General features: G+C 45.5%; 1 protein-coding gene across 1 annotated transcript in view; it reads left to right on the top strand.

Moving 5' to 3' along the window:
• The first annotated feature begins 543 nt into the window (after positions 1 to 543).
• PLEKHO2 (pleckstrin homology domain containing O2) overlaps positions 544 to 15449 on the top strand; it is a 35506-nt gene continuing 20600 nt past the window's right edge. The window contains exons 1-2 of the mRNA XM_035131677.2: positions 544 to 1018; positions 13786 to 13938. Of these exons, the coding sequence (XP_034987568.2) occupies positions 1010 to 1018; positions 13786 to 13938 (162 nt within the window). The 5' untranslated portion in view covers positions 544 to 1009. The remainder of the gene's footprint in view (positions 1019 to 13785; positions 13939 to 15449) is intronic.

Raw genomic sequence — 15449 nt, 5'->3', positions numbered from 1 at the left:
GGATTAGGAATAGATAATGCAGGTGAAGCCTTTTGCACTTTTAGACAAATGTAAAAGATTATTATGCAGTAATATACACCCCCCCCCAAGTATTGAATTTGTGGGTTTGTTTGTCTTTGTATGTGTGCGTGTTGCAGTTTAAACCTTCATTCTATGCCTCTTTGAGACTTTTTGCTGGTAAAAAAGTGACAAATGAATAAAATGATTGCGTGTGGGGCTGTTAAGAATGCACATCAGCTAGTCCTCAAGATGACACCCTCCAGAGGTCGTTGGCCTACAACTCCCAGCACCCAAAATGAGGAGTTGTAGTTCACCAACACCTGGGAGTCACTAGCTCCGGTGTCCCCAGAGCCTCTCGCTTTGGAGCCGAGGCGCTCATGCGGGACTTACTCCCGAGTAGACGCTGGCACGCTAGATACAGCCCTGCAAACGAGCTGGATCTCACCCAGTGGCTGTGTAGGTGGGGGGGGGCAGCTTCCCCTTCTCAGCTGCTGCTGGTTCCTCCTCCTCGTCTCCTTCCCTAAGAGCTCAAGCTACTACCGGAAACCAATATTTTTTTGCTGCTGCTGCCGCTGTGTCTTCTTTTTGCAAAGTTGTTTCGAAGCAAACAGAGGAGCAGCCAGAGGCGCTGCAAAGCAGCATCGGCGGGCGGACCTGGTTTCTTTGCAACTTCCGAACAGACCCTGGACTTTCCTTTTTCTCTTCGCCAGCCTGGAAAGTTGTTGAACCTCCACCTCCCCGTTCCTTCCCCAGCGCCCAAACCCGGCATGTTTGATCCGCCGGCGGCTGCTTGCAAGCTCCGGGACTCTGGCAGAGCCCGGGCGAAGGATGGAAGAAACGCCCCGAGGCTCCTGAGAAGGCATTAAAAAGCGATCTCCGAGCGAAGAAGCGCGCCCGGCGTGTTTGGCGAGAAATCCAGATAATAATAAGAATTATTATTATTATTATTATTGCAAGGGGTGGGAGACGCATCGACCTCTTCTTTCCTCTCCCCCCCCCCATCTCCACCATGGAAGATGTGAGTAATGTTTCAAGTGCAATGGGTTGGCAAAGGAAGGCAGCTTAAAAAGCCTTTGCATACTTGGGAGAGAGAAGGAATGGGCGAGATGTGGCGAGTTACAAGATAGAGGGAGGAATGCACCCCTTTTCTGTTTGTTCAAGAAGTTAAGTTTCTAGTCCTCTGGGTCCAACTGCTTGCTTTCCTCTGCTCTTGGCTGGGCGTGTGTTTGATCCTGTGATTATTTAGATTTCTTATCAGCCCTTCGCTGTGGGGTCCCGGGCGGGTTACAGCGATGTGAAAACACAATATTAAAATCAGTTAAAACAAATTGCGGTCAAGAGAATAGAATGGATCTTAGATCGATAGATCGATAGATTGTCAGAAACTAGGGTACAGAGCCTGCAACAGAAACTACCTTAAACATTCTTATCCAGATCTTGTTTTGAAAGCTGACCGAACTTGTTAAGTTTAACATCCAAAGAGGAGTAAGTCAGTTTCAAAAGCTTTTTTTTGGTGGTGGTGGTGGGGGAGGTTAGGAAATATACTGGAGGGCAAATATACTGTAGCTGAGGATAGAGGTAAAGGGGGGGGGGAGAGACTGGATGCTCCCCCCTGCTTCCTGCCAAGGTTGCTGCTGAAATTAAACAGAGGGAGCTCTCAAAAGGGCCTGGATGAAAGTCTTTTTAAAAGTTTGTTTTCCTATTGGCATGGAATGGTCTTTGGCCTGGGAATAGGAGAGGGAGGAAAACATAGCTTGTTTTGTTGATGGATGTCTGAGGTTGCTGGAAAAGGAGCACGTGCTTGCTTCTGAGGTCTCTCTGGAGTTGCTTTGCCCTGCTATGAGAAAACTCAGGCGGTGGACGAAAGTTGCCAAGCTTCCTACTCTCACCTTGCTCCTGTGCCTTTTGTAGCAGCTTGGCACACTCCCGTCTTAGGCATCAAGTGTCGGTGGGACAGCTTTGCTGACTTAATTCCTGGGCACCAAGTTGCTGCTGAAAACAGTGGAATAGGGCCAATTTAAAAAATAGAACAAAAGCTGGCAATGCTTAGGCAGCGGTTGCTGATAAATTGAACTGGGTGAACCTCGCTGTAGGAAATGATGCTTCGAGTGTGCTTTTGGCTTAAGACAGCTGGGGGTGTGTGGGTGTTTCTCTTTGCCGTGGCTCACAAGAAGCAGGGAATTGCCATAGCCCAGGGTAGAAGGGGCTAGGCTCAGGCACCCTCAACCTCTCCAGATCCTGGTGACCCACTGTGCAACTCTGACATGCAGTCTGATGAAGCAACCTGAGAGAAATGCCTTTAAGGACTGTTGCTCCATGGTAGAACGGCTCCTTTGCATGTTGAACTTCCCAGGTTCGATCCTGGTAGGATTAGGAATGCCCCTGAACTGAAACCCTGGAGAGCTGCTGCCAGTCAGTGTGGACAGTACTGAGCTAGATGGACTGGTGGTCTGATGCAGTATAAGGGAGCTTCCTATTTTCCAGTTGGTTGGGATGGAGAGGCCTGTATTTCACTGACAGAGCATGCAGTAGGTCCCAATTTCAATCCCCAGTGTCTCTAGGTAGGGCCGGGAAAGACCAGAGAGCTGCTGCCAGTTAGTGCAAACAGTATGCAGCTAGGTGGGCCAGTGGTCTGACTCAGCATGAGGCAGCTTTCTATGTCTCATGGACACAATCCCTCCCTGGACCCAGCAGCATCCTTGACAATGACCCACACCCATAGCTATTGTTAGTTTGTGCAACCCGTACAGCACATAGGCGACAATTATGCACACGATTAATATTCTTGTTCAAAAACAATTTTTCACCATTTATCAAGTTTGTGAGAATAAGACAGCTACTTAATTACTTACTTACAAAGTGCCATGAAAACTTATAAGCTAGTGATACGGACTTATTGTTCTTTGGGATCTGGCAATTCATTCCTAGGAAATATAGTAAACAGGGAACATCGTTGAACTTACCTACCTGACACTGCAAGTTCACTTTATTTTAGCTAGCTTATAAGTTTCCATGGCACTTTGTAAGTAGTTGTCTTATTCTCACAAACTTGATAAATGGTGAAAAATTGTCTTTGAACAAGAATATTAATTGTGTGAATAATTGTCGCCTATGTGCTGTACGGGTTGCACAATCATGATTAACGGCACAGGTTGTATTTCTTCAGCATTGTTAGTTTGTGGGTAAATATCTCAATAAATTAATACTCAAACTCATAGGAGCATAGGAAGCTGCCAAGTCGCATCATTAGTTTACCTGGCTCAATATTGTCTATAACTGGGAAAGCCAACATTGTGTCCTCCAGATGTTGTGGGACTACAACTCCCATCAGCCCCAGCCAGCAAGACCTGTAGTCAGGGATGATGGGAGTTGCAGTGTAGCAGCATATTAGTGGGTACCCCTCGTTTACATTGACTGGCAGTAGCTCTTCAGGGTTTCAGACAGTAAATCTTTTCCAGACCTTCTTGGAGATGCTGGGGATTAAACCTGGGACCTTCTGCATGCAAAGCATGCGCACTGCCAGTGAACTATTGCCCTTCCTACATTTTGTACTTGGAGGCAATTCAGTACAGACCACCGGGCTATTTAAACTCTTGACATAATTAATTCAAAGGGTCACAAGAAGGCAATTGAACCCATTATATTTACTACATTCTGCCTCTCCTGTGCTGATGTTGCTGCAATAGGATATAGGTGGTAACCCAAGATAGAGACCTGCTTTGCTAAGAGCACTTAGCATGCTTTCAGTGTGTGCTTACTTGCAGCTAAAAACTACTTTCCTATAAGGTTACCATGCTTCTCCTTTAAAATGTTGTTTATTCTTTTGTGCATCTCCACCCAAATCGCCTCTGACCCGGGGTGTGTCATTTCCCCTCATCCTAGAGTTTAAATGGATCTGTCCGGAAGAACATGCTGTTGCTTCGTTCCTTCCCTGGTTTCCCCCTTGTTTTGCATTTTGAAACTCTTGCCTTTTCAAATGGGGCTGCTGCTTCCTTCTGCCAACAAACTTGTGCTTGCACCAATTCTGTCAGGGCACTTTTGTACTGGCAACCCATAAGCTGCTTTCTCTCTGCTATTGCTGTTGCACTATCGAGTGGGTTTTGTTTTGTTTTGTTTTTAAAGGAGATTTCATGGAGCCTTCAGCTGTTCCGTCGTCTTGGAGAAATAGGAAGTGGGGAAAGGAAAGGAAATGGCTTGCAAGGCTTTATAAGGGCATGGCGATGCTACAGATGTAAACCAATTTCAATCCTGTTGGGCAGTGAAGAATAAGAGCTTATATTTACAGTACTCATTGGACTTTTTTTAAAAGGTTCAGTACTGCTACCCTCTCGCAGTGCTTCTTGGGAACTGTAGTTCTGTGAGGCATTCTGTGATTCCCAGAAAAGTGTGGGTGAAGCTGCAACAATTGTTGTTAAAATCTACAGTATATAAGTTTGCCATGGAGACATAGCATGTTGCTTTATACTGAGTCAGATCATTGTCCATCAAGCTTGGTTTAGTCCGCACTTTCCCAAACGAATCTTCAGTTGTTGTTGGACTACAACGCCCATCATCCCTAGCTACTAGGACCAGTGGCCAGGGATGATGGGAGTTGTAGTTCAAAAGCACCTGGAGACTCGACTTTGGGAAACCCTAGTTTAGTCTACATTGTGGCCTTCCAGATGTTGCTAGACTGCAGCTTTCATCATCCCTGTCTGTTGGCCCATGCTTGCTGGTGCGATGGGAGGTGCAGTCCGACAACATCTGGAGGGCCACAGGTTCCCCATTCCTGGTCCACACTGATTGACAGTGGCTCTCTGGGTTTTCAGAAAGGGAGAGTTTCCCAGAATTACCTGGAGAGGCTGGGTCTGGAACCTGGAATCATTTGCATGCAAAACCTCAAAACCGACCCTACCATTAGGCAAAGTGAGGAAGCTGCCTCACGTGGTAGATGCTGAGGGTTGGGGAATGAGCAAAGCTGTGTGTGCCATATTGTGAGCACTAGGTGAGCCTATTGACCTCAGGTTCAGTGGAAAGCACTGCCCCAGTGCCAGAGCTGAAGTAAGATTCAGCTGTCAGTCTGGTTAGCTTTTTTACATGGAATGTAGCAGAAGGGAAGGCATCACTTTACTCTTTGCCTCAGGTAGCAAAATGCCTTGGACTGGCTCTGCAAAGTATGGGCTAGGCTACAGTGTCCTTCAGCCTTGGGTCCCCAGACACTGTTGGACCACAGTTCTCATTAGCGGGGAGTTGTAGTCAAACCATTTCAGTCCCAAGGTGCTGCGGCTTAATTAGTTTGTCATCGCTGTGCTGTACTCAGGTGGTTGAGGGAATGGTGACATATTTTTTTCCCCACTTGCATGCTTATGGCTGTTAATTTGTTTTAGTGGTGCTTGCAAGTATGACATCAAGCAGTGGGTTTTTTCCCCAGGATTAGTTAACACACAGGACAGGTCAACCACAGGTGTTATCGCTAGGCTGAGCCTGCCATTTAAGGAATTATAAGAAGGATGGGGAACTTGTGGCCTCTATATATATTGTTGGACGACACTTCCCATCAGTCCCAGCCAGCACAGACAATGGTCAGGGATGATGGGAGTTGTGATCCAGCAGTTACAAAAGGACTGCAAGTTCCCCATACCCATAGCTGCCAAGTTATCCCTTTTTTAAGGGATTTTCCCTTATGCTGAATAGGCTTCCTCGCGAGAAAAGGGAAAACTTGGCAGCTATGCATACCTGAAATATAAACTTTGCCTTTGTCTAGCACCTGGTATTCTCAGCTAAACTGTTACTGAACAGGGAGGTTACATTGACCTATTTTGGCTAGTATCCACTGATCATGCTAATTAAGAGATGATAGATTTGATTCCTTTTTAAAGCTGTCTAAGCTTGTTGCCATCACTATATCTTCTTATTTCCTTTTTTCCATTCACACTGTTATCTTCCTTAATTGTTTCCAGGATTTTAGGCAACAGAAAATTACAAAGATGCTTTTTTTTTTACAATCTTGTGCCATTTTTATTTGCAAGAAAAAAAATCTTTTTTCTATGTCTTTATGGTCTGCACTTTCGTTAAAAAGCAAAAAACAAATATAGTATACCAATTTGTAATAAGGTCAATTAAAACATCAGTAAGTACTGGTTACTAAAAAAAGAAATTCACGTTGCAAAGGCCTGTCTGAAACATAGTTTTTCAGATTCCTGCTGAACCTCTAGTGGTAGGGAGTTCCACAGGACCGGTTCTTTCACTCTAGGCTTGGTGCCTTGTAAAGCCCAGCAGAACCTCCTTAGACAACTTAACTGCAAAAAAATCATTTTTGAAAGTGTTTGAGGGCAACTGCCTTGAAAGGATTGCAAAATGAAATTGTGGTCTCAGATCTTCAGGAAGCAACTGTCCACAAGTTTGCTCACCACATTGAGTGTCCCCCACCCAACAGGCAAGCTTGTAGGAACTTAAGTCTGTGTTACAGCAAGAGTCCTCTGAGTGCCTTGGAGGCAACAGAAGATGTGTCTAAGCCCTCTTCCTGACTGCCTCTGAGTTTATGCTGCACCTTGTAGATTCTCCAAGTGCCTCTGAATAAAGCTGAATGGGAAATAGGAGACACACACCCTCGCCCTGCCCTTCCATATTGAGAAAGGAGCAGGGGTCTTGGCAAGCCTAAACGTTAGATTACTATTAAAGCCATCCATTTGTCAACCCCTCCCTCAAATTGGAATTTCTGTTTGTCCCATAATAAGAAATGTTCACTGTACGAAGAGGCCAAAAGGTTAAATTTTGGACAGGTGTTTTTCTTTTTATTATTGTATGTGTATAGTCATATGTCTGAATTTTCCACACATACAAAGCTCCCTTCAGGCAATATTCTAGTATACTTGGAAGCAAGGCTTAAAGTATTCTTCTCCAGGAAAGAGAGGGAGAGAGAGTGGTACAGTTGTAACTTGGAAGTCGAACAGAATCCGTTCCGGAAGTCCGTTCAACTTCCAAAACATTCAGAAACCAAAGTGTGGCTTCTGATTGGCTGCAGGAAGCTCCTGGAGCCAATCGGAAGCCGTAATGGATGTTCGGGTTCCAAAAGAACATTAAAAAACCAGAACACTCACTTCCGGGTTTCAATTGTTTGGGAGCCAAGGCATTTGAGATCCAAGGTAGACTGTCTATAAAGATTTTTACTAATGTGGGGGAAGAGAGCTTTGTACATCATAATTTGACACAAAAGAAATTATATCCCACCAACAGCTTTGAAATGATCCAAGTCTTCCTTACCCTTAGGAACATGTAATTTGTGGGTTATTTTCTCTGCAATAGCCAGAGTTCATATACCCTTCTACTGCAACAAGTGGCTTAAGTCATGTCGTGTCTTCCATTTCTGGGCCAAAGTTGTTCTAGGTAGGCTAGTTTGAAAGTTTGTGTGCGAGTATCCAAAAATGTAACCGTCCCCTGCGGAAGATGAAATGGTGCCGTCCAGAATTTCATCACTAATGTTCGAATCCACTGTGCACATTTTGGTTACAGTGTGGGAGGAGACTAGGAGGGAGGGTACCACTAGTTATACATCTGCTGGAGCCAACGTTACATCGGAAACAGCCGAGCTAACCTCTGTTGGCCATATACCTGGTGACTTGCCAATGGGCATCCTTTGGATCCATGTCAGAGCACTGTTTTCAAAGCGGTTGTGTGGCTTCCAAGTTGACCGCGTTTATTGCTGGACCACACTAGCTGCAGACCACTACAAAGAAGTGAACTGGTATAAACTGGGCATGCTTGTTCCAGCAACTGGAGTAACTTTATTTTTGATGCACTGGCTGCCCCCCCAAACCCTAAAAAACAAACCATTAAACACATGTCAGTGGTGTGATCATTGGGGTCAAACATGCAGAGAAACCCAGGCCTGCCATTTGCAGAACTTGTATTTGTTGCACTGCAATTTTGCATATGTCTCAGAAGTAAGCCTCATGCATATTCAGCGGGGGACTTACTCCAGGTAGATGTGCATAACATTTCTGCCTGAATTTCAACGATCTGGTTCATAGTTTTTCTTTTTTTAGCCCTGTGCAAAGGAGGTTAGAGTTATAGACTCTTGATATGCTTCTAAGAGTTGCACCAAAAGGAGCTTAATCAGAAATCCTACATGTCTATATTTGTACAAGAGCTGAAAGTTGCAGGAAGTGGTAATACGTAGTAAGATACAAGTTCCTGGTATATTAGAAAGATGAGTTCTTGTGTTTTTAAAGAGAATACATTTAATCTGATTTAAGCACTCCTCATATCCTTACCCTCAAAGAATGAATGAATGAATCTTTATTTGCATCAGCCATTGGCCATAGCAATAAAACAACAATACGATATACAAAGAATAGAAATAAAAAGTCAGTTATTATATAAAATACAATCCCTCAAAGAGATTTGAATAAGAAACCTTTTCAGCATCAATCTAATTAAAATTAGGAATAGTCATGTTCTCATAAGGAAGACATTTGGGGTACTTGTTTGTTTGTTTGTACTGCACATTTAAAGCCAGATTTAATTATTTTTTATTCAAAACATTTTTATGCTCTGCTTTCCCTCTTCACAAAGCAGTTGCTCAGAGCAACTTACAAATAAAGAGCAAATATCAGCACAAAAGTGATCCAAGCACTAAAACACAAATGTTCAAACAAATCTTTTTACAAAGTGCAGTACTTACAGTGAATATGTTGACCAGCAACAGAAGAGAAGTTTTTAATTGTCAGTGGGGGGGGGGAGTAAGATAACCTAACCTTCAGCTGGTGCAAAATGTAATGGCCAGATTGTTCGCCAGAACATACCCTGATTCATCTGCCCTGGCTGTCAATTAGTTTCCAGGCCCAATTCAAAGTGATGGGGTTGACTTATTAAGCCTCAGGACCTCAATACTTTAAGGACCGCCTCTCCCCATACAAACCGATCCAGACCCTGCGCTTATCATCTCAGGCCCTTCTCTACATCCTCCCTCCCAGAGAGGTTCAAAGGGTAGCAACAAGAAAACAGGCCTTTTCTGTGGTGGCTCCCCGACTGGAATGCTTTCCCAAGGGAGGCTCGCCTGGTGCCATTATTACATGTATTTAGCTGCCAGGCAAAAACATTCCTCTTTACTCAGGCTTTTAACTCATTAAATAACTTATGGTGTGTTAAAGCTGGTGGCATATATGACTGTTATTATGATTATTTTATTATTATGCTGCCTGTTGCTATGCTTTTTATTATGTTTTTAGTATTGATTCGCCATAAAACGTGTTCTGAATGTTGCACTCTGCCCTGGGATCTTTTGATAAAGGGTTATTATATTACATTATTAATATAATACTTTAATAATAATAATAATAAATACTGTCCTGGGATCTTTTGGTAAAGGGTTATTATTATATTATATTAATAATACTGCCCTGGGATCTTTTGATAAAGAGTGGTATATAAATAAAATAAATATAAATATAAATATACTGTATATTCCTGCGTATAAGACTACTTTTTAACCCAGGAAAATCTTCTCAAAAGTTGGGGGTCGTCTTATACGCCCAGTTGTCTTATACGCCGGAATATTTGGTAAATATAAATATAAATAAATAAATCACCAGAATATCCATCTCAGCATTTCTCTCTCTGTGTGCTTTCCTCCATTTTCTTTCTAATATGTTTCACCTTTGCAGTGCTACTTAAAAGTCATGCAAAACACTCTCTAAGATGTTGGGGTCAGACTCATGAAATTTTGAATCTTGAATCTCTTGAATCTGATCTTCTGAGAATGTGTGCTGCAAAGTTTATTTGAACTCATCCTGTCAGCTCTCACAAGATATTATGAAACTTTAGTTTAAAAAGAGAGATATTATTGTCTGGGGGGGGGGCTATTTGGCCTGGAAAATAGAAGCTGTTTGCCCTTAGTAGGAAGGTGTGCTGGAATTTAGGATGTTTTTTCCTTAGACCATATTGGTGTGTTCGAGTAGTTGTCCTGGCTATGGGCTTCTATTAGTGCAGCTCTGATCAACTGTCGGAGGCCTAGGCTCATTTTTTTTAAGACAAAAAAACGGGGTATGAATGTGACTGAAGAGTGAGAACAGGAAACACCAAGTTAGGTACCCATATTTTTCGCTCCATAGGACGCACCTGACCACTAGGACACACCTAGTTTTTAGAGGAGGAAAACAAGAAAAAAATATTTTGCTTTCTTGAATTGTCCTAGGCATAGCAGCCAACTCCTAGAGGCCTAGGTGCCCTTGCCCTAGGCCTCTTATTACCGTGTTTCCCCTTTTTTAAGACACCGTCTTATTGTTTTTTTTACTCAAAAAAACACACGGTGTCTTATTTTCAGGGGATGTCTTGTACCTTAAGGCCGCCTCGGAGGGGCCAGGCAGCTGGCTCGGGGTGCTGCTGGGCGCTCTGTGCGGCGCTGCAGCAGCAGCCGGTTCCAGGCACCAAGGCAGCTGCCTGTTCCGGTGGCGGGGCGGCAGGCAAAAAAGAAAAAAAGAGGCCAGGCCGCTGCGCTCCGCCCAGGGCTGCAGGGCGTTACGAGCGCTCGGGGCTGCAGAGCGCTCCTCTCCACAGCTGCCGGTTCCGGTGGTGGGGCAGCAGAAAAAAAAGAGGTCAGGCTGCTGCAGGGTGTTCCGAGCGCTCGGCGCTGCGGAGCGCTCTGCTCTGCAGCTGCCGGTGGCGGGGCGGCAGGCAAAAAAAATAAAAATAAAGGGGCCAGGCCGCTGCGCTCCGCCCGGCGCTGCAGGGCGTTCTGAGCGCTCGGCACTGCGGAGCGCTCCGCTCTGCAGCTGCCTGTTCCGGTGGCGGGGCGGCAGGCAAGAAAGAAAAAAAAGAGGCCAGGCCGCTGCGCTCCGCCCAGGGCTGCAGGGCGTTACGAGCGCTCGGGGCTGCAGAGCGCTCCTCTCCACAGCTGCCGGTTCCGGTGGTGGGGCGGCAGGAAAAAAAGGAAAAAAAGAGGTCAGGCTGCTGCAGGGTGTTCCGAGCGCTCGGTGCTGTGGAGCGCTCTGCTCTGTAGCTGCTGGTGGCGGGGCGGCAGGCAAAAAAAATAAAAATAAAGAGGCCATGCCGCTGCGCTCCGCCCGGCGCTGCAGGGCGTTCCGAGCGCTCGGAGCTGCGGAGCGCTCCACTCTGCAGCTTCCTGTTCCAGTGGCGGGGCGGCAGGCAAAAAAGAAAAAAAGAGGCCAGGCCGCTGCGCTCCGCACGGCGCTGCGGAGCGCTCCGCTCTGCAGCCGTCGGTTCCGGTGGCGGGGCAGCAGGCAAAAAGAAGAGAGGCCAGGCTGCTGGCTCAGGCGCTCCGTGCGATCGCTGCTGCAGCAGCAGCCGGTTCCAGGCCCCTCTGGCTGCCTGGGTCCCGCTGGCTGGCTGGAGCGCTCGGCGGTCTCGTTCTACACGGCATGGAGGTATGCCTTATTTTCGGGGGGTGCCTTATGTTTCACTGAAGCTAAAAAATGCTGCCATGGCTTACTTTTTGACTACGTATTAAAAAAGGGGAAACACGGTAAATATTAAATATTTGAGGAAGCTTCTTTTGCAAATGGGGAAAGCTCCATTTTTTTAAGGATCAGCTCAAAGTTGTGCAGCATTTTTTGCAAATGGGAAAAGCCCCGTTTTTGCGGGGGGTGGTGGTGTTTGTCAGCTCAGATTGGGGCATCTTTTTTGCAAAGGGGGAAAGCTCCATTTTTTAGGATCAGCTCAAAGTTGCTGAGTTTCATTGCAAAGTGAAAAAAAATCCTGTTTTTATGGGGTTCAACTCACAGTTCTGCAGCTTCTCTAGGAAAGGAAAGGAAGGACCCATTTCTACAGTTTCCAGACAGATAATCTAATCAGCCAGTCACATGTCTCCCTCTGCAGACAACAATTGAGGCCTAGGCAAGGGGCCGGGAAGGGAGCTAGCTCTCTTATCTCCCTCCCCGATCTCTTGCAATCAGCTGCTGAGCTGGTTCCTTTCAATGCCCTCATTCCCTCTTGTTAGCCTTTAGCTCTTTCTTTCTTTCTTTTTTTTTCTTTTTTAAAAAAGCACGGTCTGCCTTTAGCCCCTGGGCAATTCGGCTCCAGGGACCACACATTTGATCCATAAGACGAACAGACATTTCCTCTTACTTTTTAGGAGGAAAAAAGTGCGTCTTATGGAAGGAAAAATATGGTACATATTTTGTACTTGTGGTACAAAATATGGCACTCTATATATATAGAGAGAGAGAGAGAGTGTGTGTGTCTTGTCAAAGAAAACCCTGAATTACTGAGGGATCTTAAATCATTTCTTTCAATGAATTTAAAAAAACATGTTTTCAGTCAATTGGATGGTTTCCAGAGGTAGTGTTTTGTGGGAGATTGACAAAGCACCCCTCCCCCCACCTAACACACATTTTCGGGGTGCAAGTCTCCCTGCTGATTTGCTGCTAGTCCCCATCGGTGAGCAATGTGGCTGGAAGTGGTAGAAACAGGCATGATGCCTCAGTCTAAACCAGGCATCCCCAAACTGCGGCCCTCCAGATGTTTTGGCCTACAACTCCCATGATCCCTTGCTAACAGGACCAGTGGTGAAGGATGTTGTGAACTGTAGTCCAAAACATCTGAAGGGTCAAAGTTTGGGGATGCCTGGTCTAAACCCAAAAGAAGGACCTCCTTATTTGAGGTCCATACCTTTGCTCTACCAGTTGGGTAGGCCTGGGATCTTAGTGTCTAAATCTGGGGCTAGATTTAGAATTGGGAGGGGAATGCTGTTCAGTCAAGGCCGGAGCCAGAGGAGGAAGTGCTATTCTGTTGACAAGAGTAGATTAGAGAGGTCAGGCTCCTGCTATATATCCCAGGCCTGGCCAAACAAGTGACCGCATGCTGTCTGCCAGTGTTGCATATAGAAGTCGTGGAATCTGGCGCTCCAGGTCCTTGCCTCACACCTCGAGCCCTCCTGGTTCATGTCTCAGTGATTTTATTCTCCTTTTCTTTCTATTTTACTTTGTATGATAGATTTCTCACTTCTCCTTTACCATACCTTTCTCTTCAACACATTTATTCTACATTATACTGTAGGGGTGCTCAGGTGAACCCCCACGTGCCAGTCCTCAAAGGTTTGCAGGGGGAGGAAGTCGGAATGTTAGGCAAGACTCACTTAAGCCTGCCTGAAAAGTGGTGCCCAACTGCCTCATGTCCTCGATGAATACAGTGGTGCCTCGACTTACGAATTTAACCCGTTCCAAAGGCACCTTCGTAAGTCAAAAAATTCGTGAGTCGAAAAACGCCATTGGAAACGCGATTTCCCATAGGAATGCATTGGAAACGGAAAAATTCGTAAGTCGAAGCAACCCTATCTAAAAATATCGGTTGTTGAGTCGTTCGTAAGCCGAGGCACCACTGTATGTGAGGGAGGGGTAGTATCCTGATGGAAGGACTGCATGGCAGGAGCTGCCTTGACCTCTTGGCTTGGATCTGATATGTGAGCAATTGCCAATTATAAGAACTGTAACTTGAAGGAACTTGTTTTCCTCCTCCCTCCAATTCCCTTTTCCTTGTGTGCTGTGTCTTTTTTTTTATTGAGAGCCTGAGGGCGGCGACTGGCTCATTTGTAGTGCAGTAAACACACACAAACACACAAATAAACAAACATTTCACAAAAGGTTTCTCTCTCCTTGATTGCAATTTCTTTTCTCCTTAAATAACGGAGAATGGTGCTGGTGGGGAGATACAGGAGAAAAACCGAGCACCTCTTATGCTGTGCAAATAAATTGAAGTTGCTTGTATAGCTGCATAACGTGCTGTGGGGGGAGGGGTTTCAAGGTTTGAGTTTCTAAAGACAACCTTTCTTTTTTCCTGGTGTGGCTCTAGGGTGTGAAGGAGGAGACCCCAGAGAAGCCGAAGTGTCCTAATAAAGCGGAGAAAGCTGGCTGGATCAGGAAGAGTAGCGCAGGCATCTTTGGTCTCTGGAAGGAGCGTTACATCCAGCTGTGTAAAACCAAACTGTTCGTGTACGAAGATGAGGTAAGAACAGTTGAAGGAAAGCTTCTCTGGAGAGGGCTGTTCTCTTGCTCAGTGCTCTGTGACACAATGCAATGATATGATAAGCCACTCTTGTCTTGACACAGTGCCTTTCAGTACGTTCGCCTGCCAAATAGTAATAGTACCACTGTATTCCGCTCTGGTCAGACCTCACCTGGAGAACTGTGTCCAGTTCTGGGCACCACAGTTCAAGAAGGATACTGACAAGCTGGAACGTGTCCAGAAGAGGGCAACCAAAATGGTCAAAGGCCTGGAAACGATGCCTTATGAGGAACGGCTTAGGGAGCTGGGTATGTTTAGCCTGGAGAAGAGAAGGTTAAGGGGTGATATGATAGCCATGTTCAAATATATAAAAGGATGTCATATAGAGGAGGGAGAAAGGTTGTTTTCTGCTGCTCCAGAGAAGCGGACACAGAGCAATGATTCAAACTACAAGAAAGAAGATTCCACCTAAACATTAGGAAGAACTTCCTGACAGTAAGAGCTGTTCGGCAGTGGAATTTGCTACCAAGGAGTGTGGTGGAGGCTCCTTCTTTGGAGGTCTTTAAGCAGAGGCTTGACGGCCATATGTCAGGAATGCTTTGATGGTGTTTCCTGCTTGGCAGGGGGTTGGACTGGATGGCCCTTGTGGTCTCTTCCAACTCTGTGATTCTATGATTCTAAATCTTGAAGACCGGTGGTGCTCATAGTTCCCCTGCATTAAGGTTGCACCTGTCAATTCCATAACAAAATAAGCTCCTGTTTGTCCCCTTGTATGAGACACTACATTCCAGGGATATTGCCCTTTTAGTCCATTGCAACAGTCTTGTACCACTTGAAAGGTTCATGTTGTGGCTTGAAGTTTTGGGGATCTCAACCTGCTCAAGCTTTAATACCTGCCTTGGAGGCCCTGCTGTCTGTGTCATTTTCTAAGGTGCTTAATAATAATAATAAATTATGTGTATGCAACCCACTTGACTTGGTTTCCCCAGCCACTCAAGAGATTAGGCCCTTTTGGTAGTGGAAACGGGTATCCCTGTAGAGCAGAGTTTAGGAGCCCTTTTCATCCCGAGGGCCACATTCCCTTCTGGGCAAATTTGCAGGGAGCCACGTGCCAGGCAATAAATGTTCAGTATACTGATTTCTACACACATTCACCCACCACTTCTCCATCCAGACTAGTAAGACACATTGTCTGAGTTCAAGGGTACATTCCAGCCAGGCAAAAGCACTTGGGGTGCAAAGCTGGAGCAGTGAGGGGTGTTTCTTGGGGAGAGTCCCACGGGTGATAAAGATATTTGGAGGGCTGCATTCGGCCCCAGAGCCTGAGGTTCCCCAGCCCTATTGCAGAGATTCACCCAGTTTCCTCCCTGTTATTTTTCAGACAAAAATCGAAAACATGTCTATTCATCAAACAGGCTTTTAATATCTAACTCTGCTTCTTTCTTTTATTAATTGCTTGGGGGTAAGCAGCTCTAACTCTTAGAAGTGTTGTGTATCTGAAGAAGTGTGCA

This window comes from Zootoca vivipara, chromosome 14, assembly GCF_963506605.1.
Source record: "Zootoca vivipara chromosome 14, rZooViv1.1, whole genome shotgun sequence".
Taxonomy (NCBI): Eukaryota; Metazoa; Chordata; class Lepidosauria; order Squamata; family Lacertidae; genus Zootoca; species Zootoca vivipara.
Note: the sequence above shows the minus strand (reverse complement) of the source record. Positions and strands in the feature narration are given on the sequence as shown.